The following is a 23670-nucleotide window of genomic DNA, read 5'->3' as shown; positions in this document are numbered from 1 at the left end:
TGTTATTTTTAACTTTTGGAGAAAATGCCAGACTTTTTTCCAAAATGATCACAGCATTTTATATCCCTACTAGCAAGGAATGAGGGTTCCAATTTCTCCACATCCTTGCCAACATCTGCTATCATCTTGTTTTTTGGCTATAACCCTCCTAGCGGAGGTAAAGTGGTATCTTACTGTGGTTTTGATTTGCCTTTCCTTTATAACTAATGATGCTGAATGTCTTCTCATGTGCTTATTGGCCATTTGTATCTTTTATTTATTCAATTTTGAGAAGTGTCTATTGAAATCATTTGTCCAAATTTTATATGGATTATTTTTCTATTGTTGTTAGAGGTCTTTGTATATATTCTGAATCCAGGTCGTTGGAATGGTATAGACAGTCTAACAGCCTCCCAGTTGATTTTCGTATGTGCCAAGTTTGAGAACCACTGATGTAGAACAAAGCCTCAAACTGCTCATGTTATCCAAATAAGAGAACTTTTCATTCTTTCAAGAAAGTAATGTTTTTTAATAGCTCTTATAGTTTTAATGAATAAATCAGGAATTAGAGAGTGTGGGCTGTGTTTTGGGCCTAAGAGGCTGGGCCTCCTGATTTTTTTAGAAAAGCTAGAAATTCCAATTGTTGTATAGGCTTTCATAATTTTTACATTAGCTGCTAATTCAACAAAATTTAATCATATATAACTTGAATCAAATCATGAGAAAACAATGCACAAATCCAAATTGAGATATTCTATAAAATAACTGACCTGTACTCTTCAAAACTGGAAATGTCATGGAAGATAAAGACTAACTAGAGAATTGTTCCTGATGAAAAGAGGCTGAAGAAAAAGAGCACCTGAATGCAATGAATGGCCTGGAATTACTTCTGCCATAAAGGACATTTCTGCGACTGCCAGTTAAATCTGAATAAGGTCTGCAGATTAGATAAAATTGCAGGAACTAGGTAGGTATGGTGGCTCGCACATGTAATCCCAGCACTTTGGGAGGCCAAGGTGGGCAGATCACCTATAAGGTCAGGAGTTCACTTGAGGTCAGCCTGGCCAACATGCTGAAACCCCATCTCTACTAAAAATACAAAAATTAGCTGGGCATGGTGGTGCACACCTGTAATCCCAGCTCCTTGGGAGGTTGAGGCAGGAGAATCGCTTCAACCTGGGAGGTGGAGGTTGCAGTGAGCCAAGATCACACCACTGCACTCCTGCCTAGACAACAGAGCAAGACCCCATCTCAAAAAAATAATAATTACAATTACAGGAGTCATAATTACTTGGTTTTGATCATTGTATTGCAGTTATCTAAGAGTGTCCTTGTTTTTAGGAAACATACATTGAAATACTTAGAGGTAAAGGGGCATTATGTGTGCAACTTACTCTCAAATGGTTCAGAATATACATGAGAGTGAGAGAAAGCAGGCAAGAGAGAAGGGGGGTAGACAGAATGGATGAACAAGAGAATGATAAAACAAATGGGATATGATGTTAACATCTGGGGAATCCAAGCAGTCATAAACTTTCTTTAATTATGAAACTATGTCAAAACAAAAAGTTAAAAAAAATACCTTTCCAAGTCAAACAAAATCCATCTGCCAGCGGAATGCTGGTTTGTGACTTCTGAAGTCTGAGATCTGGGGATCCTCAGAAATCTCCCCCTATGTACCCCTGGAGGGTCTTTTCCATTCCCTCTAAGGACAGGGCAAGAATCTACAACACCCTGGGCATCTGGAAGGACCTCACAAAAGACAGCCTGATGACAGTAACCCAGGGGAGGAAGCTGGCCTGGCCCACCACCTGGAAGGGCAGTGGAAGGGCCAGGGTGGCCAGGGAGATAATGGCAGCTCCAGGAGTGCCCAGCAACACAAGAGTGACACCACTTACCTCCCTCCTTCCTCTCACTAAGTGTGTCCCCACATGGATCAGTCACTTACCTCACACACAACAGCATGATTCTCTTCATCTTGGGCCTCTATTAGTTCAGCCAGGAAGTATTCACCGTAAGTTTCCTTCAGAATTGTGTCATAGCGCATGAATATTGGCATGAGATGGTCGTGGTCTTCCACCCTGTTTAATAGAAAGGCTGAAGTTCAGTGTTTGCTCATTCATTTTTTCCTCCAACAGAGTACCAACTATGTACCAGACCCTGTTTAAGTGCTGGGGCTACAGCCACACTCATGATATAAACTTCCCTTCTTTTTTTGAGATGGAGTCTTACTCTGTTTCCAGGTTGCCAAGATGGAGGGCAGTGGCACGATCTCAGCTCACTGCAACCTCCACCTCCCGGGTTCAAGTGATTTTCCCGCCTCAGCCTCCTGAGTAGCTGGGACTACAGGTGTGCACCATCAGGCCCAGCTAATTTTTGTATTTTTAGTAGAGACAGGATGGTCTCGATTTCTTGACTTCGTGATCCACCTGCCTCAACCTCCCAAAGTGCTGGGATTACGGGCATTAGCCACCACGCCCGGGCTGAATGTCCCTTCTAATAGGAGTAACAGACAATGAAGACATAACCAATTTAGACAATTCTAAACATTGCAAATAGTGGTACATGCTTTGGGCTAGAGAGTGAGAGGGCCAAGTGGTCAGAGAGGACCTCTGTGAAGAGGGACATCTGAACTGAGAGCTAAATGAGGAGAAACGGAGGAAGCTATGTTGAAATCTGGAAGTGAAACACTGCAGGCAGAAGGAACACAGTTGGCACGTGTGGGTGTGGGATGCAGGGCAGCACTTGCCATGGACCAAAGGACAAAAGGCTGGGGGCAGCACTTCCCAAGGGTGTTCTAAGGAACACCACTATGATGCTGTTCTGAGCATCCCCCAGCCTGAAGAACTCCCACGGCACCCTTTATTCCTGAGATGTCTCTGCAGTTGCCAAGGAGGGGGAAGGCTGGTGAAATGATGGAGCGCGGCTCACCCTCCTGGGGACATCCACTCCACTTCCATTCTCAGGACCCTCTACAGTGACCTTGACAACTAGTCGAGGACGAGGGGGGTGCAGATGAGGGATGAGCAGAGGGGCATGGGGCCAACAACCAGATTTACTACAGCTTGGGGAGGCTGGCTCCTGCATTCCATTTTGCAGCAGGATTTAACACTCCTTTCTCTTTTTAGCACATTCTTGGGTAACTTTAGTGTTCTTTTTTACTTGTCTGAGATTTTTGTTTTGTTTTGTTTTGTAGAAAGTGATTTATTTATTTAGAGAGAGAGAAACAGGAGAAGGAGAGAGAAAGAAACAGCTAATCCAGAAAGATGGAATCCAGGACAGAAAAGAAGCTTCCACACTGAGTGGAAGGGAATAGAGAGAGATGGAGTTTAGGAGGGGACGACAGGCTTCCATGAGAGAGTGTGGAAGGGGACCTCAGAGGGAAAATCCAGGATAGAGAAAAACAGCTTCTACGAGAGTGTTTGTGGAAGGGGATCCAAACATGGAGTCCCTGTCTGAGATGTTTTTATACTTTTTTTTCCTGATACTCTTCCTGTAAAAATGTTTCGGCTCTGTGTTATTTTTTTCTAGTATATCTGCTTTGGCTACTAATGTCTATTTCCTCCTGCCAGCTTCACTATGCTACCATCTTCATCATCCCATTTTATCTTCTAGTATGTTCTCTTTGAAGTTAAAAGCAGCTCGATCTACTGAGTGATCAGTATATGTATATAAATATATATATATATATATATATATATATATATATATATATATATATATTTAAAGCTCACGGCTTTATCCAGATGATCTCTGCTCCTGTGTTTCTCATAGTGATCCCAGAAGGGTGGCACTGCCATTTTCACTTTACAGAGTGAGGAGAGCGAGGACAGCAAGGCCTGTGGGGATGGGGAAACGCTTTGCCTGAGATGACAGACATAGTTGGCAGCAGAGCCATGATATGACTCTGGTCTAGTGACTTAAGCTCTGCCTTCATACTCCACTAAGCTGACAATGCACTTTGAAAATCTTCCTTTATTTTGACTCCTGTTTTTAAAATTTGTAGCAGAAAGCAAATGAGTTGAGAAGGGACTCCTTGGTTAGAGGGTCAAGGTCATCACCCAGCCAGCCCTGCCATATTCCTCCTGCCCCTGTGGTCCAAATCCTTTAAACTGGATGACCCCGTGCACTCTGGATGAAAATTTTCACCCTGTTCCCAGTATGAAATCTTTGCCTCTGGTGACACAGGTATTAAGTGTTGAAATTATGCTGGTTTTTCATTAGAAACAGTAAGTATCTTGATGGAAGAACTACATAGTTGAAAAACCAGGTATCTGGTCTATAAACTTCAAAGGCAAGGAGGGAGCCAGCCAACAGACCATGGTACATGGAGGAGAAAAAACACACAGAAGATGAGAAGTCAGGATGGAAGGGACCATCACCATGACTCCTCAGGTTGAATCTTCTTGTTAAACTCTTGATATGGTTTGGCTGTGTCCCCACCCAAATCTCATGTTGAATTGTAGTTCTCATAATCCCCATGAGTCGTGGGAGGAAGCTGCTGAGATGTAATTGAATCATGGGGATGGTTTCCCTCACACTATTCTCATGATGGTGAGAAGGTTTTCACAAGATATGATGGTTTTATAAAGGGCTTCCCCCTTCACTTGGCTCTCATTCTTCTCTTTCCTGCTGCCTTGTGGAGAAGGACATGCTTGCTTCCCCTTCTACCATGACTGTAAGTTTCCTGAGGTCTCGCTAGTGCTGCAGAACTGAGTCAATTAAGCCTCTTTCCTTTATAGATAGCCCAGTCTCAGGTGTGTCCTTATAGGTGAGAATGGACTAATACACCTCTTGTTGAAACTCTCTGGAAGGAGAGACAGCAAAGAGTCCTTATCTAGGCAACCAGATCTTCTGTTTTTTCATACTGTCAACCAGACCCTGATGGCATCACCACTAAACTGTCTTATTCCATCATGCAAGGGCATCAGCAGGAATTTCTAGTGATGAGGCTAAAACGGGGAGCCAGAAACAAATGTCAACCATTTTTAGAATGGGCATGACTGTGCTACTGATGCTGCAGTCATTTTTCAAGCGACTTCAGCCCTGCAATAATTTACAAAAGGTAGGTCTTGAACACTCGTCCATCTATTTCTGTGTGTGATCACTGAGCATTCTCAGTGGTCACCTGTGGCCCCATGGACTGAGGCACCACCATAAATGCATTAAGTCTTAGGGTGCTCTTAAAAAGATTAGGGAAAAAATGATAGAGCATAATGGCCACAGCCTAAGCAGGGGAACCAGGCTGCCTAGGTCTGGATCCTGCTTCTGCCCAGCTGTGGCCCTGGGTACTTTACCACTCTAGGTTACTGTGTGTGCATCTGTCATAAAAACAGCAAATGTTAAAGTTATGTGCAATGTTATTGTTATTATCATTATTTCTTGGGTAAGAAAAACCAAGAAGAACTGCAGAACTTCTACGGTCAGTAGGTGGAATGAGAGAGTTTCTTACTACAGAAGCTTGAACCACTGCAGTCACTTCCCACTGACTACTGTACGGAGAAACCGTCATTCCATCCACCATCACTGATCTTAAAACCCTGCTTTCTTCATCTTACTTTAAAGCTTTTACATGCAGCCATGAGAAATAATGAAATCATGTCCTTTGCAGCAACATGGTTGCAGCCGAAGGTCATTACCCTAAGTGAATTAATGCAGAAACAGAAAACCAATGCTGCATGTTCTCACTTATAAATAGGAGCTAAACAATGGGCATTCACGGACATAAAGATGCCAACAATGGGGCCTTCTAGGAAGGGGAGGGAAGGAGGAGGGTATGGGTTGAAAAAGTGCTGGGTACTATGCTCAGTACCTGGGTGATAGGCTCAATTGTACCCTAAACCTCAGCATCACACAATATACCCAGGCAACAAACCACTGAGAACGCTCAGTGATCACACACAGAAATAGATGGACGAGTGTTCAAGGCCTACCTTTTGTAAATTATTGTAGGGCTGAAATCGCTTGAAAAATGACTGCAGCATCAGTAGCACAGTCATACCCATTCTAAATAAAATATCCTGCACGCGTACCCCCTAAATCTAAAATAAAAGTTGAAATTACTTTTAAAAAAACTCCACTTTTGCAAGCGCTCCACTGTTTCTGGAATCGGCACAAAATTCTTTGCCTCTATCTTTCCATCCTACTAACAATAATGACACAAGTTGACTTACTTACTGTCTCTAGAAGGAGACTTCACCATCTTTCCATCTTTCCACCTCTATTCTCAGCCAGTGCTCTGACCCGCCTTGCCTATTCCCAGTTCCAACATCCTCCAAAGCTCATCTCCACCCTACACTCTTCAGTGATTCTTCTCTCCCAACCTCTCTTCCCGGGAACCCAGTGACAGGATCATCACTAGATATATATTGTCCAGTTCTGGTGCTAATTTCTATGGCCAACATGTAGCATCTTCCCAACCAGGGAAAATGGTCTTTAGGGACACAGAAGAAATTCTGTAGCATTTCTGTAGCATGTAGCCCAACAACAGCAGCCAACATGGACTGGGCCTTTACCTTGTGCTGAGACCTTGCTATGGGTCCCATTCACACTGACAGCACTGAGCGGCACACTTTTTGTGCCTCAGGGGCAGCGTCTGGGAAGTCTGAACCTATGGTCCCATGCTGGTGGCATTATAGTCCCTTTACTTGCCTTCTGACTCTACTGACTAAGAAACTGGCAAAGTCACTTCAATGTTAAGCCTTGGTTTTCTCATGTACAAAACAGGTAGGGACAAGAATAGCTGTGAGGATGCAATGTGAGATACAAACGACGCACTGAAGGCTGCTCTCCGGGCACAGTAAGCCCTCTGAAAGTGTTTGTTCTCCAGGTGAGCCCCTCAGAATCTTGGCAGAAAAAGCCTAGAACATTCTGCTGCCTCCCAGGAACAACTCACTTCCCCATTTAACCTGACAAAAGGATGTGGCTAATAGGAGGTGGTTGGCTTTTCTCTGGAAAAAGAGTCCTTGATGATATCACCTAAAAATAATTTGTAAAAAATTCTAGGAGAGAGTAGTCAACAAATCCAATTTCAAACATTTTGCCAAAAAATAAAAGGTTGCATCAGTATTTATTAACAGACATTTGAAATAATGGAAAAATAATTCCATAGCCTAATCATTTTGAGTGAATGAAGACAGCAATCACACACAAGCAGCTGTGTATCATGGGCTTTTATTTATATAATGGACACGAAAATATTACTCTATAGCTATAAACACCAAGAATAAAGGTTCTGAGAGACCCCGAGCCCTGGTCCTGCACATGAACCTCAGCAGCCCATTAACAGAGTTATCTATTATCATGCCTCAACATGAATTCTTCTGGGGAAAATAGAGAAACAGCCAAAATTTGGAGTTCTGAAGGGGCTCTCTCTTAAGCCCTTCCCCAAAATGAATAAAGAGGAACTTGTTCTGCTAAATGCATTCCTTGGGGTAATTGATAATTTATGATCTTGCATCAGCCCGAGTGCTAATGATAAAGTATGACATCAGCCTCACATAGTCTCAAATGGCATATGACAAAGTCCAGCCCCACAGAAACAAAACACCCCAGCTATGGAAAACAAGTCATGCAGTCAAACATCTCAACATGAGTGTTCTGAGGCAATGCGCACCGCCTGTCAGAGTCAGGATGGAAGGAGAGCCACTGTGAATTTGGCACCACTGGCGCTGACATGCCACAAAACGTTTCGGTGGTGATAACGATGCGAAGCTTATAGATCACACAAAGTGCTGTGGAAATAGCACAATTCTCTGAGTGAAAGCAAAGCTGCTTTATATCTTCCATTCAGAATGTGGCTTGGAGGGGGCCAGCAATGTGCTTGTTAATGTCATCAATTATACAATATTTTAACTTCTTTGGATGAAACAAAAGGTCCACTTCATTAAGACTTATCAATCTCCCAGATTTCCATCAGACTGTGAAAACTGTGCCAGGTGAAATGGAGTTGAACCACACCTTAAGAAAATCAACCACCTCTCCAGGACACCCTACTTGGGGAATGGGTGTTTTCTAAATCCACAGCTAGAAATGAATTGATAGCTCTCACTGGCTTCCTGGAAGATGGGGGAGAAGTGAAGACAAACTCCCACAGCATGTCCACCCGTTGGTTAGCTGGGCTTGCTAGGAGCACCACGATGCCCAGACCATGTAGGACTCTCCCTCACAGCCTGCTGGGTCTCTGGGTGACACGCAGATCCCGAGATTCCTTCATCGCCTCTATGGCCTGGCTGCTGCGTTATACCAATACAGTACCAGAGGAAAACCTGCGGGCCTGCTTCCCTAGAGCTGGAGAGGTGTGCATCGCTTCCCTGTAAGCGCAGAAACCACTGTGAATGCACATATGGAAAGTTCACACTTAAGGACTGGAGTGACAGCCGCAGCAGGCCATCTCCACATCCACAATCCTGGCAGGATTCTGAGGACTTTCCTGTCTAATGGTATTTTCCATATCCAGAGCGGATTTGCATTGGACTAGCTGGACTTTAAAACGCACAGTTGTAAAAAGAATTCTGTTGTCACTTCAAATACCATAAATATATTTCTTCGAACCTGTGTTGTGTGTGTATTTTAAGAAACCAGTGAAGAAAGAATAAAAGTCATAGAAATCTAATTTAGTGGTAGTGCTCTAGAATGCAGCATGTTCTAGTTAAACCAACTTTTTACCATGAACACTATCTCAGCATGGGGTAGGAGAACCTAAGATTGGCACCTAGATTTTTCTTTTACTTCAGGTATGTAAAACCAAGCACCGTTTTTCTTTCTAAGATCTCTTGTGACCTCTAGTGGTCTTCTTTAAGAAAATCAAATCTATCATTTCTGAACTCCATACAGTATTCTGCTGTGGAACTTCAAAATGGGTTTTAGAATTATTTAGCTTCTAGTCCTTGGAAAATGTCATGATTCTAAAAATTATCGAGGGTTTTGAGCTCAAATTTTTCATGTGCTTTTCAAAGCACATCTGATGTAAACATCTGTCCTGGCATAGTATGGCTCCAGCAGGATGGCTGACCAAGGTCTGCTTGCTGGGTCACTGACCGGGACTCATGAATCATTGGTGAGCATCTGTAATTGCTCGACTGCTTCTTTTGGAATGTTTTAGGAGATTCATACCAAATATCAGAATGTTTATTCACATGCAATTGCTCAGAAGTCAACCTTAGGTGGATTTCTTAAAAAGCATGACAGGAGACTATCAAATGCTTCATAAAAATCATTGCCTTAAGCGTTAAAAGTTTGTTAAGAAACCACCAATCTGAAATCTTAAAGAATGTCTTTTTTCCATCTATTTTAATTTATTTTTTATTTTTAAATTTCAATAGTTTTGGGAATACAGGTGGTTTTAATTACATGGATGAGTTTCTTAGCAGTGAATTCTGAGATTTTGGTACACCCATCCCCTGAGCAGTGTAATTCCTCACTCCTTCCCAACCTCTCCCTCCCCAGTCCCCACAGTCCGCTATGTCACTCTATCTGCCTTTCTGTCCTCAGAACTTAGCTCCCACTTATAAGTGAGACCATACGGTATTTGGTTTTCCATTCCTGAGTTAATTCACTTGGAATAATGGCCTCCAGCTCCATCCAAGTTGCTATAAAAGACATCATTTTGTTCCTTTTGCTGGCTTCCTCGAAGGTGGGGAGAAGTAAGGACAAACTCCCTCAGCACTTCCGCTAGCCGGTTGGCCGGGCTTGCTAGGAGTACCACGATGCCCAGACCACACAGAACTTTCCCTTGCATCCTGGTGGGTCTCTGGGTGACATGTAGATCCTGAGATTGCTTTATCACCTCCACACCATACTTTTTATGGCTGAGTGGTATTCCATGGTGTATATATACCACGTTTTCTTTATCCACTCATCAGTTGGTGGGCGCTTAGGTTGGTTCCACATCCTTGCAATTCTAAATTGGGCTGCTAGAAACATGGGTATGCAAGTATTTTTTCATATAATGACTTATTTTCCTTTGGGTAGGCTCCCAGTAGTGAGACTGCTGCATTGAGTGGCAGATCTACTTTTAGTTCTTTAAGGAATCTCCATACTGTTTTCCATAGTGGTTGTACTAATTTACATTCCCACCAGCAGGATAAAAGTGCTTCATTTTCATCACATTCATGCCAACATCTGTTGTTTTTTGACTTTTAAATTATGGTCATTCTTGCAGGAGTAAGGTAGTATCTCATTGTGGTTTAATTTGCATTTCCCTGATAATTATGATTTTTCAACTATTTTAAAAAGCAACGAAGCTGAGCCAATGTAATCAACAATAGCTATGAACAAAAAAGCAATACTCCACTGAGGAAACTTCGGTTAGTTCACCACATTGTCTGAAAGCACATAATCCTTTCCTTGGCCAAGTGTCCTCCCACCCCCAGGAGGACTTGAAAAAGACAGGTTTTCCCCCAGAAAGAGCACTCCAATAGTTTCCAAACCTGAGAACATCTTAAATCTACCACAGAAGATTAATTAAGCCCACTGTAGATTTTAAAGGTATGTCCAGAAGTAGCTATGCTTTATTTCAGACAGTATGAAAGTAAAGAACAGCAACTTCACTAATTAGTGTCTAAATAGACAGGCAGATTACAGCATAATTTTCCACATGGGTAAATCAAAGAAACGGGACAGGGGATTACAGCGTTAATTCACTGGCTTTGAATGTGTCACTAGCTAAATGGCTAAGGATAATTACACCCCCAAATCCTTCACTGGTTCAGTGTCTTAAGAATTGTGTTCTTCACCATCAATTATCAGTGCAAGTAACTATCGCTGAAACAGATGTCAAAAAATACATGTGAGGGAAATTAAAGAAATGAGGCAGTCTAAGAGGCACACAGCCATGCCCAATGAACGTTCTGAAAAGTCTCCATTTTTCTAACGTTGTTAAGGAGGGAGATGGTCCACACAACTGCATTTTCCAGACACATGAAATTCTGTGCCTGCAAATATCAAAACTCTAATCTGAACATCTGGATACAGGGCTTTCTAAAATGTGCCATACCTCTCTACCTTCTGCAGGCAAAGGCACTGACTGCCATACTGTCACAATTTCCACATGGATTCACTACTGTCCACTTATCTTCTTATAAAATCCCTTCCTCACTGCAAAGCACTCCATTAACTCTTTGCTACCATTCCTCTTGTGTTTTGCTTCTTTCAGATTTTCTGTGGGCACACCATCAGGGGCTGTATGTGCAAGACCTCAGGGTAAGGTATCCAGGTTTAATTCAAGTTTTGTCAGTCTTGTCCACTGAAGGTTATAGTCCACAGCACTTAAGTTTTCAAGAGAAAAAAGGAAGAAAAGAAGGAAGGGGGGAAGGAAAGGAGGGAGAATGGGAGAGTAAACCATAAGCATCTGTTACCAAATGCTTACTGGGAGCCAGGCCCTGGGCTGAGCACATTCCACACCTGCACCCTGCATCCTGAGTGACAAGCAGGTGTCAGTGAGTACATTAACAGACAATACCTTACTAAAAAGTGAAAGGAATAGGGAATTTTTGGATGGGCTGCTTCTATAAATGTCATTTTTCAGTATTAGATTTATATACAAGTTTTCTATTACAATAATGCCTTGCTGAATAACTAAGTTGAGAGTATTTAAGCCCTACACACCTCAATAAAATGATAATTCCCAGGATACAAATCAGGTATCTCGACTAAAAGTTAAGCAAATACTTTTAGAAATTTGCCTCTGTCAACTGTATCTAACTTATATCGATCCTCTGCCCAATCCTTTGAAATTGTCTAGAATTGTCTACTTTGTAGGCGCATGTTTAATATCCAGCAGGATGACTGATATCTTAACTGGAAGTTACTTTAAATTCAAGTATTTTATTTAAAATGGGACCTGTAAAGTGGCACTCAAATTCACACATATTTAGACAAATGCAATTATTTTGACCTAACAGATTGGTAGCAGTTTTAACAGCTGAAAACCCCCAGCACCGATGAAGATGTAAGGAAACAGCACTCTATTGGTCAGAATATAAACGGATATGATATTTAAGTTGAATAATTTGTGGCACCTATTTTTTAACCTTAGTATTTGCAAACATCTGGGTATTTCTTACCCCAAATTCCACATCTAGATACCTACGCTACGTAACTATATATGAGTGCTAGACAATATATGTACAATGCTGTTTACCATAGGATTATTTTTCATTTTAAAAGTGGTAAATTTTTTTAGAGAAAACAACTTGAATTTCCATAAATACGCAATAGGTAAATGAATTATTAAATGAATTATATTAGAGCTACATGATGGTCAGGCCGTCATGGACGAGGCAGCCATCAGAAAAGAATAAAATTGATCTGTAAAGATGATAGATGATGAGATGCTATATTAAGTGAAAAGTACAATTAACAGGACATATAATCATAAACATATATATATATATATATGTTATATATGTAGAGAGAGAGAGAGTGCACATATCCCACTATACTTGTGTGTGTGTGGTTACATACACAGAAAAATAAAAGTAATTTTTACTTTTAAGTTTTGTGATTTGAGACTAGAATTCATTTTATTAAATAAACCCATCTCCCAAAAAAATTAGTAAATGGCATAAAAAAATGCGAGATTTTGAAATGAAGATAAAAGTGTAACAACCGTTACACTACTTATAGATCCTATGGAATTAATTCATGGAGATTCTCATAATTTAAAAACTGGCTACTTGTAAATGCTTTGAAGGCAATATTGCTTTAAAAAATATAATTTCCTGAAGGATAAGAGGGTCTCTTTGCCTCCACGGATGCTAACAAGAGAAACTTCATAAAGCAGGAATAAAAATTTGAAAGGCATGAGAGAACCAATTAAAAATGTCATTTCACAGCCGGGTGCAATGGCTCACGCCTGTAACCTCAGCACTTTGTTTGAGAGGCCGAGGCGGGCGGATTATGAGGTCAAGAGATGGAGACCATCATGGCCAAAATCATCTCTACTAAAAATACAAAAATTAGCTAGGCGTGGTGGTGCACACCTGTAGTCCTGGCTACTGGGGAGGCTGAGGCAGGAGAATTAACTGAACCTGGGAGGTGGAGGTTGCGGTGAGCCGAGATGCACCACTGCACTCCAGCCTGGCACCTGGTGACGGAGTGAAACTCTGTCTCAAAAAAAAAAAAAAAAAAAAAAGTCACTTCACGAACAAAATTCCTTTTCTTCAGACCGCCTTTGGCTTGCATTAGTATCTGTATCATGATCAAAAGGGTTTTATGAAGAGAGGATTATTTAGCTATTAAGAAGAAAGTAACAAAAGATCATTTTCTATGAGGAATTTTCTTCTCTCAAACTAAATTAGGTGGATAATCTGTATCTGGAGTTACTCTGCTTTTTGGTGAACTTTCTTAAGAGACATGCTGCCCCACTCTCAGAATGCAAACAAAATACTCCCCACAGATAGGAAAAACGGGATCGCGTTACACTGTATGCATCATGTTCAGCATCAGCAGGCAGGTTTCTGGCCTCCCTCTCTCTGCTTCCCTTCAGTGCAAAACTTCTTTAATGAGAAGTGACTTTCTCCAGCAAAAAGAAAAAAAAAAAGGCAGTGACTATTCCTTTGCCTTTACTTCCTTACCTCCCATTTATTCTGCTCACTGCAATTTGACCTCCACTGTTAAACTCTGCCCTTCAAGAGGGGCAAGACCACACCCCAAACCAAGAGGTCAGATATAGAGCACTGGTTACTGAGTGACAAGGTTACTCAGATGAGCCTGAGAGAAAAGAGATGAGCCTGAGAGAAAACCGAAGACCAGGTCCTGAGGAAGGCAGAGTTCAGAGTCACGAGAACAAGAGGAAAAGCTAATCAGGCCGTAGGTGGGGGAGAGGCCAACGTCTGGGCATGAGGCCCCCTCCCTCTCACCCAAAGTCCACCTGATTTTTCTTTAATAGATATGGAAGCCTCCAAGGTTTCTGTTTTTTCTAAAATGAGTTTTGGTAATTTGCGTTTTTCAAGGCCCATTTTTATCTGAATTGTTGGATTTACTGACACTGGATTCTTTGCAGCGTCCCCATGTTAATCTCCGAATGCCTCCAGGGTCTGTAGGCTACCAGCTCTTTCACTCCTGATACTGGCCATTTGTCTTTTTTCTTGTTCAGTTGGCTGGAAGTATCGGTTTTACTCATCCTATCTGTGCCTTTTTAAATTGCCAATTCTAATGGCTTGTCTTTTAATCAAATAATTTCATTTCCCCGCATCTTTTGCCACTTTATGAGTCTTAATTTCTTCTATATTCCTCCCGCTCTCGTCTAGTTTTCTTTCGTATTATTCACAGCTCTTTTTTGTCTTTCAAAGTTCTGCCCTGGTCCTGTGCTTTTTCACTGTACAATCTCCCCCTCAGCAAGACAATCTCCATCATTTTCATGATTTCCCCATTTACCGACAAACTGACAACTCACAAATGTGTATCTCAAACCTGGCTTCTCCCTCTATTTCTGTTTCCAAGCTTCTTCTGTCCATTTAAATCTATTATTTCTACTTTCAGTTAATGAAACCATCATTCCTCCTAAACTTGAAAACCCTGAATCCCTCGTAACTCCTTCTCATCCCTCAACTCCTCCATCCAACTGGTAACTAAGTGCTACTCTCTAACGTGTCTCTCTATATCTATGCACCTGACCTGATCCTTTCCCCACCATGTAAACCAAAAATAAAATCCTAAACCCCACCAAATCAATTGAATGGACTCCTCCTCTCAGCCAAGGGCATTCTAACATAAACCTGAAATACCAGCTCAGAATGGGTGGTCAGTCATGCCTCATTATCCTTTTTCCCCTTTCGAATTCAGGCACAGCTGATCAAAACTAACATGAAAACAGAGATCTTAGGAATGAGACAACAGACTCTTTATAGGAATAAGATACCAACATGACAGCAGGCACTGAAATAAACTGAAGTATTTTAGCCCAAAATATATTTCTTTGACATATTTTGAAATGGTCCTGCAAAGCTGTCTCTTCTAGGAAAATTCTACATTCTGTGGTGAATCCCCTTCCCTTTCCAGGCATTTTTCCTGATCCAAGAAAGAATTAACTAAGAGTCAAACATCTTTTTTTAAGTCTGGTAAAACAAATATTTACCATCTATTCCCTCTAAAGCCTGCTACCTGGAGGCCTCATCTGCACCGTAAGAACCTTGGTCTCTATAACCCCTGTCTTAACCCAGACACCATATTGACTCCAAGTCTTTAGATAAACCCTTTCCATCAACAGCCAATCAGAAAATCGTTGAATCCACCTATGACCTGGAAGGCCTTTCCCTGCTTTGAGTTGTCCTGTCTTTCCAGACTGAACCAATGCACATCTTTCATGTATTGATTCATGGCTTATATCTCCCCGAAATGTATAAAACCAAGGTGTAGCCCAACCACTTTAGGCACATGTTCTCAGCACCTCCTGGGGCTGTGTCAAAGTGCTGTTCACTCATATTTGGCTCAGAATAAATCTCTTCAAACATTTTACAGAGTTTGACTTTCTGTCAACAACCTGGATCTCTGTGACCTGCTGCTGCTAGATTTCCAGCCTGTGTCAAGGTCTCCATGATCTTGGTTTCTATCTGTATCTAATTCCTATCTCTATGGATGCTTTTCGCCCATTTTGTACATCACAGAAGTGTAATCAGCAGTACTGTATCACTTTTTGTTTCTAAGTCTGCCTTCACTCAACACAAACCTGAGACTGATTCATGTTACTGTTATGTGAACGGTTCGTTTCATTGCATTGCTGAGCAGCGCCCACTGCGTGAATGTACCCCGGTTTCTAGGAGTCACAACACTTACTGGCGGATGGACATTTAGTGGGTGTTTTGTGGTGGGGGGGTGGTTATAATGAAGCTGTCTTCATTTCTCTCAGTGCATCCCGCTTCTCAGTTAGCAACATGACAGTTAACTGAAAGTGAGTCTCTCCCCAACTTACCTCTAAGCCTCTTTGTCATAATAATACTTAATATTTCTTGGACCCTTATATGTGACAGGAAATGTGCTAAGTGCCTGACGATCATTAGCTCACAATCATCACAATACGGAGCCGCAGACAACACCTTACACCCACTGACAGAGGGAACGAAGCCCTGCAGAGGTCACATTCCTTTCGTAAGTTAACAAAGGGAGCACCAAGATCAGAATCCAGATCTGTCTGATGCCAGCACTGCAAACCCTCAACAATGATGCCACACTACTGCTACATACCTGGTAAATCGTAGGCTCTCAGTTTTATAAAGTCTTTAAAACTTTCAAAATACTTTTCTAAAGAAAGTCAGCATTCACCAAGCACAGCAATGGCTGATCCAAAAACATACAATTTATTCTTCACCAATAAGCCAAGCAGCCACCCCTGTGAGACAATTTCATAATGCACTCTTATTTCTAAACAGCCATTCATTCTATGTTGCTCATGGTTTTGTGAGGCAGAACTCTGGCAGGGCTTGGCTATGCATCCTCACTTGGAGTCTTTCATGTGGCTGCAATCAGACGTCGGCTGTGCTGTTGATATATGAGGCTCTCCTGAGCCAGGCGTCCACAATAGCTTGCCTATTACAGTGGGAACACCTACAGTGGGAACCCAGCTGGGGCTGTCAACTACCCCTCCCCATGTGAACATGTGGCTTCTGCAGACTTTTTATATGTATATGGCTGGCTTCCTCCAGAGCAAGCATCCCAAGAGAGCCAGGCAGAAGCTTCCCAGCCTCACAAGTCCCAGGGCATCTCTTTGGCCACGGTCTACTGGTCAAAGCAGTCACAACCTGCCCAGCTTCAGGAAGAGAGGATACAGCCCCCAAGGCCGGAAGAGAGGAGCGGCAAGGTCACATCAAAGAGGAGCTGCAGGGTGGAAGGTGGTGTGGCAGCCGTCCTTGGAAAACACTGCCACAGCCATCTCCCGAAGACTGCTGGACTTCAGGCACCTGATGGTAGAGACCTTCACCTTGGAAAATTCCGCTTTGGGGTCAACAGTATCCTCACTTACTGAACGTCAGAAATAGGTGGGTTTCACCTGGAAAACTGAATAGGCAGGTTCATTTTTAAGCTCGATTTATCTGAAAGTTATCTTACTGGTGTGGGACCTAGGATTGTGTGTTTTCAGAAACCCCTAAGTAGTAAATGCATACAGTTATAGCCACATAGAACCAAATGAGTATCATCAGATAGTCCTGCAAATTATGTCCTCAAGGGGAACTATAAAGATACCCAAATGAAGTAATGCTTATGGGTATTGTAAAAACTTTTGATCTAAGCTCTGGTCACTGAGTATTGGTAGTTTAAAGAGTCTTGGGAAGGTGACCGTCTCAGTGAAGCTTAGGTCATACAAGGCATGGCTCCAACTGTACCTGGCTTTGCGAACATGCAGCTGAGGGCAGTGGCTGTGCCTGTGGCATATATGCACGGCGAAGTCTTCCTCATACGTCACACATGGCATGATCCCCACTTGGTCAAAAACAGTTATGAGAGTTGAGCCTAGATCACAGAGATAAAGAAACATGTTCCAATTTGATCAAGAAATAAATTTGGGATGTCAGAACAAAATGCAGTTTCCATTCTAAATTATACTTTAATTGTTCTAATAAAATATGTACACAATACATTGAGGACCTGGAAACCATTCTTATTTCTCATTCCCCAAAGCACCATTCTGGGAGTGAATTTTCAGTGTTCAGTGTTCAGGGGACCGGAGGTGGTTGGGCGGGCCTTACCTAGGCTCATGTAGGACGGCACGATGAGAAATATGAAGTGCAGCTCTGGCACTGCCTTATACACGGTTCTGGTGAGGAAAGAGAGGGTGGGGCTGTGTTAATAATAAAGCAATCCCATCAGCTGGCACTTTATGACGACAAATGCTATCGCTAAAAAGGTGACGTGTTCCTCAATCCAGATGGGCTCCTTTGCTCCCCACGGCAATGTCAAAGAACAGCCTCAAGGCAATTTCTTTTTCTTCTCTACTTTTCCTTGGGTTCTAAAGGGCCCTTTTTGATCTGTCCCATGGAGGCAGAGAGAATAAAGGGTACCATATTCATATGGCACACCAGATTTCTGCTAATATTAACCTTTGACCTGGCATCTGGACAGTCTGGTGTGACATTACAAAGTGACTTGAAAGCAGAGGCCACCACTCCCGAAGGTCTGTGCAGGCTGTCAGAGGCTCTCTGAGACACATCTCCATGACTCAGTGGCCCTGCTGGTCATTTTGCACACATCTTATTATTCAGGATGCTTCTGAAGTCTGTCATGTTAATAAACATTTCTAAAGATAAGATTAAGAAAAGCAGTTTTTAGAAATGTCCAAGCCTATGATGCTTAGTTCTTCTCCTTCTCCCCTCACCCCAAATCCATTTCTTTAAATTACTGCACTACCTGTTTGCCTCAAATGATAATGGTGTGCAGAATGGACAACAGATTCAAGGAATTACCTTCTTTCAGAACCATCACTGCTGTTCAAAGCAAATACTTTAGTATAGCCACAAATTACAAGCAAATTAAACACCCCAAAGAATTTCATGTCTTATAAAAAATATTTCAAACTACCCACACTGTCTCTTTCACGTTCACCACTGCAGGGCCCCATCCACTCACCGAAGAATCTCCTTGCAACAGCCAACAGAATACTCATCCACGGCCACAAAGAGGTGCATGAACAACGTATTCAGAGGCTGCAGAAGAAAAGAGAACACGGGTCACAGGCCGAGTCAGCATTCAGGCTAGGCCAGAGCAGGGTGGGAGGAGGGTTTCAGGGCAGCCACAGACACAGAGCGGCCTGGCGTTTAGGGAGGATATTTGACGTCTAAGTGAAGCGACACTCAGGCGTCATTTCAGCTGTCTCACTGACTCCGTTTGCTGCCTTCTGTCCTCCTAGCTCAGAATTATTCAAGAAAACAGGGACTGTAAATGAGTCCAGAGTGCCCGCCCTTCCTCCTGCCCTCACGAATGAGCTGTGGGCAGGGAAGAGCCTGCAGGGGAGTGAAATCGATTATTAACTCAGTAGTCTTGTCCTCAGGGGTGTCTATGCCAAGTGAAAGACAATCACCCTTTTCCCGGTGCTCTTGAGTCAGCAGCTGCTGCTCTATTCATGTGACAGGAGGGAGAGATTCTCTTATGAATTTGAAAAATGGAAGGCAGATGCCACGTTCTGGATCCATTGGCTTGTTTTGTTCAACATTCCGAGTCAGAATCAAATATTACTCTTGGGAGCCAGAAAACCTGGGAGCTGAAAACTCACAATAGCAAGATGCTAACAGGATTTCCAGTTAAATTTTCCAAGTTTTAAAAGAGCTTTGTGTGATCCTTCTGCAGACGTTTTAGGTGGCCTAAATAATAAGCAGCAGTTCAAACATCCACACATTGGTCCACTCAGCTTGGTACCCCTGTGCTTACGAACAAATCTTCAAATTCTGGAAATAGTCAGATGTTGCCTGGTTGACTGGTGAGGGTGTTACTGGCACCTATATCAGCACAGCAGGCTGCTGCCTAGGTTTCTGGGTTTTTGAGTAGTATTCTAGACAGCTTTGGGAGAGCAAAGACACTTCTCTGTGCCTTAACCCCCACTTCTGTTGGATGGTGTGTGACTCAGAAGCACTAGGAAAGAATTGTTACATTGTTACATTGCCCTAAAAGGGCAAGAGGAAAACCATGTTTTGATTCATGAGCTTGAAAACTCCCAAAAGGCAAACACAAACCCCAAAAGTCCAGATAACTATGACAACAACATGATTTTAAGCACTTGCTATATATTCACTCATTTTTTTTTTTCAGAATTGAAAGGTCTCACATATTTATTACTGAACCCAGGCAACCAAAGCCTTCTTCTTCTTTTTTTTTTTTAACATGAGTAATGGAAGCACTGTAGGTCATACTAACACCTTCATAACAGATCCAGAGAGGAAACTGTTCAAACTTCTCCAGATAGCAGTGACATTTTTCAGCTTGATTTGGTAACACGATTGTGACCTTCAGACAGCATAAATATGTGTGCCATCGCATGTGGAATTTCTTACAGACCCAGCTTGGTTCTTCTCCAATGTCTCCTTTTGGAGTTGTACCTGATTTTATTACCAGTTTTCATCCGAATCCACTGGGGAATGGGATGATTTTGCTTTTGCTTCTTGGCCAGGAATCGCTTAATCCTGAAAGTCTTGTGAGAAGACATGTCAAGAAACGGAGTAAAGCACACACCACGACGGCAGAGAAGGAAAAGAGAGAGCTACTCACTCACTGAATCCCACCATAATCTCACTCCACATCTGACTTACACGCTGAGTAGGACTAGCCTGAGGAGCACACGGCTTATTACTTGCTTGATTTGTCTCTCAAATTCTCTCTTCCATCAGAAATATTACAACTCAAGATGCATTTTAGCTTTAAGATAAAAACCATTCCTTCAGCTACAAATACCCCAGGATAGGTAATACGTTAAGGCTTAAGGCTCCACACTGGTGACATCAAACAGAAAAGTGATGCAAGCCACAAGTGTCATTTCAAATATTCTAGGAGATACATTTAAAAAGAATAAACAGGTGAATTGATTTTGAATATGTAATATTTAATCTAATATGTTCAAATTAGCATCATTTTAACAAGTAATCATTATAAAAATTATTAGTGAGATATTTTACACTCTTTTTTTCTACTAAGTATTTGAAATCTGGCATATACTCATACAACACCTCGATTCAGACCAGCTACATTTCAAGTGCTCATTAGTTACATAAGGCTGGTGGCTACCACATTGGACGACCCAGCTCTATACTGTCATAGGATATAGCTTGAAAAGAAATAAAAGGAAAATGTGTTTATGAATAAGAGTATTAATTTATAATATTCAGAAAGGTAAAATCATAACCCTAATGCAAATATAAAATAAACACCTATCCGGGGTTTATTCAACTGCAACTCATCAATTAATGCGGCAACCAGTAAGCTGAGAAAAATGATTCTTTGCACTTGAAGAGCTGGATATTTCAAGTGATTTACTAGGAAAAGGTAAGAATAAGATTGCTGGATTAGATACCAAATAGGTCACATCCTATAAGACGATAAACCATAACCTTTGAGGTTAGCTCTTCCCAGACAGGAATTCCTTACATCCTAATAGACAAAAATCTACAGGCTAATTGCCATTCCTACAGAATAGTAAAACGGGCTAGTCAATCAAAGGTGCAAGCACTGGACTGAAATAATCTGTCTGGTCTATTTCCAAGTTTGGGATAATTTTTCTGACAATGGTCCTTGGGTATACAGGGTGGCAGGGTCAGGAGGGAGAACAAAAGATGAGCGGAAGGCACCATCTAGCAAAATTAATGCTGAATAATTTGCTTAGGTGTGTGTGTATGTGGGCACACTCACACACATGTACAAGGGGTGAATTCACTCACACACTCAATCAGCATTCCCTTTTCTTCTGACATCAGGGCTCTGGGGACATGCTGCAGAGTTCCACCACAAGGCCAGGGTGCTGCCCAGAGTTGTAGCCTCTGGCACTCCACAAAAACCGAGGCCTGCCTCTGGCCTGGCTCTGGCAAGCTGCATGCAGGGAAAGCTCAGACTTGGCATCAGGTGCCCAGGCCAGACTCCTAGGAACCACTAACCTAGTGTCTGCTGGCCAACAGGTTGTCATGTGCTGGCAGCTGGAAGACATCAAATGAGCCAAGGTCTACGAGGGCACTTTGAAAATTATAGAGTGTGACAGAAGTCTGAGGCTCTGCTGTCATTATTACAAGTGTAAGTGTGTTGACGGCAGGTGTTCTCCTAACATCTCAACAACCTTGGACACTAATGACTGGAGAACAACATGAGACCTGGAAGTACGCGTCTGACACTTCCACTGATTCCTCCCCTGCCCTCATGAGTGGAGCATGATCTGGGCCTTGCCAGCGGCTGCAGACTTGGCTACTCCCTGCCCTTTCCAATCCCTGCTGGCACTACTCTCAGCCCTCCATTCCTACCCACCAGCTCCCTTCACTTTTAACTGTCATGATGTCATACACTGCTCCGTCCAAAACGTGGAAGGACATAATTACAAACACAGGACTTCCCCTTAAGTTTCAGCATGTTCTAGTAAGCACTGGATGTGATTTCTTACTGTGCATGGGATATCACTGTCCAGCTCCCGGAACACGGACACCCAGTCATCCTGCTTGGCAACATTCCAGTTGGGGTAGTCCAGGAAGGTGGCCTGAGCCATGAACTCCTCCTTGTCATTGCAGAGGGTAACAGCAAGGTTTGCCTTTTCTCTGCAGAAATGATTAAAATTGCAAACATGAATAAGATTACAAAACATAAGGTAAGGACATGTCACTTTTTTCCTCAGGCTACTGGAGCTGAGCAGCCACTGCATGAGGCCTGATAATGCCAAAGGTGGGAATGGTATTGCAGCAACTGTGGGGTACATCGTTCAGGGCAACTGAGGGGCACGTTGTTCAGGGCAGGTGGTTCTGTCAACGAAACCTGTATTTAAAATTACATTTTGTTAGAAAGGTATTACATTTATGATATTGAGTATCTCCTACCTTTCCCTTGGAGACTGGGTAGGAAGATACTTCACTGCACAATTTTCCCTATCCTCTCCATGTTGAGAATACCACTGTGATGGCCTAAACGTCTATGGTTAGGGTGGCCAAGTGTCCCTCTTTACCCAGGACTGGGAGTGCCCAAGATATAGGACTTTCATGGCTTAAAGAATGTGAGTCCTCGGCAAACTAGGATGAATGAGTTACCTACGCACAGTGGTAAAGCTAAGAGTTTAGCTCCATCTCGGTTACCATTCCCAAGCAATTCCTCTAAACTGTGAGTCAATGTACCTGGGTTTATTGATTCATTCATATGGAATCTGGGCACCTGGGATATCACCTACCCACGTGCAGAAACCGGGACTCTCAGGGGTCTTGCTTAAGCTAGGGTAACCCAGGGAGTTAATAAAGTGAAGGGAGGAGAAGCAGGCCTTCCAGGCTTATTCTGGTGGTTGTCGCAGAGGGACTATCTTGACAATCCCTCCCAACTGCGACCCTGTCTTGTGGCTCATCAAGGCAGCAAGACTTAAAGACACTTAAAGGCAGCACATAGTTTACCACACCAAGAACCATCGGTGCATAAATTTAAACGCATTTTTTAATTTCTCAGTGAAATGAAATCTACTGGCATCTTAAGTTGGAGGAAGAAATAATCAAACATTCATTCAAAACACAAATAAGGCAGCAGTTACCCATGTTTCTTCCTGAGAAGAACAGGAAGAAGCAAGCATAAAACTGGAGGAAGAGGTGGAGAGGAGATGACGGGGTGGACAGAAAGTGGCATGGGCTTTCCAGGTCTGTTTTTATCACAGAAGGAATATACTGTCAGTGCAGACAAGAATGAGAAAATCTAAGCAAGAAAAGAAAAAATACATAATTTGGAAAATCACATTTATACCCACTTTCAGAGATAACCAGCCACTGTCAATACTTTGGTTTCTGTCTCTCTAGACTTATCTTTTGTGAGGGTAACTATATATTGAAATGTACATCCAAGAGGTCGAGACCATCCTGGTCAACATGGTGAAACCCCGTCTCTACTAAAAATACAAAAGATTAGCTGGGCATGGTGGCACGTGCCTGTAATCCCAGCTACTCAAGAGGCTGAGGCAGGAGAATTGCCTGAACCCAGGAGGCGGAAGTTGTGGTGAGCTGAGATCGCACCATTGCACTCCAGCCTGGGTAATAAGAGCGAAACTCT

At 42.5% G+C, this 23670-nt stretch overlaps 1 protein-coding gene and 1 pseudogene across 8 annotated transcripts in view; both read right to left on the bottom strand.

Annotated features, from left to right (window-relative positions):
• CFAP61 (cilia and flagella associated protein 61) overlaps positions 1–23670 on the bottom strand; it is a 327205-nt gene that overhangs the window by 288416 nt on the left and 15119 nt on the right. For 6 of the 8 annotated variants that reach the window (XM_035298462.3, XM_054255275.2, XM_054255278.2 and 3 more), the window contains 5 exons: positions 22043–22193; positions 18541–18617; positions 17664–17731; positions 17301–17427; positions 1928–2060 (listed from right to left, as the gene is read on the bottom strand). In XM_035298462.3, the coding sequence (XP_035154353.3) occupies positions 1928–2060; positions 17301–17427; positions 17664–17731; positions 18541–18617; positions 22043–22193 (556 nt within the window). The remainder of the gene's footprint in view (positions 1–1927; positions 2061–17300; positions 17428–17663; positions 17732–18540; positions 18618–22042; positions 22194–23670) is intronic. The other 2 variants (XM_078371503.1, XM_078371504.1) reach the window with 1 other exon arrangement.
• Positions 19807–20234, bottom strand: LOC108591657 (large ribosomal subunit protein eL39 pseudogene; annotated as a pseudogene).

Source organism: Callithrix jacchus, chromosome 5 (assembly GCF_049354715.1).
Source record: "Callithrix jacchus isolate 240 chromosome 5, calJac240_pri, whole genome shotgun sequence".
Lineage (NCBI taxonomy): Eukaryota > Metazoa > Chordata > Mammalia > Primates > Cebidae > Callithrix > Callithrix jacchus.
This window is presented reverse-complemented; position numbering and strand designations above follow the sequence as displayed.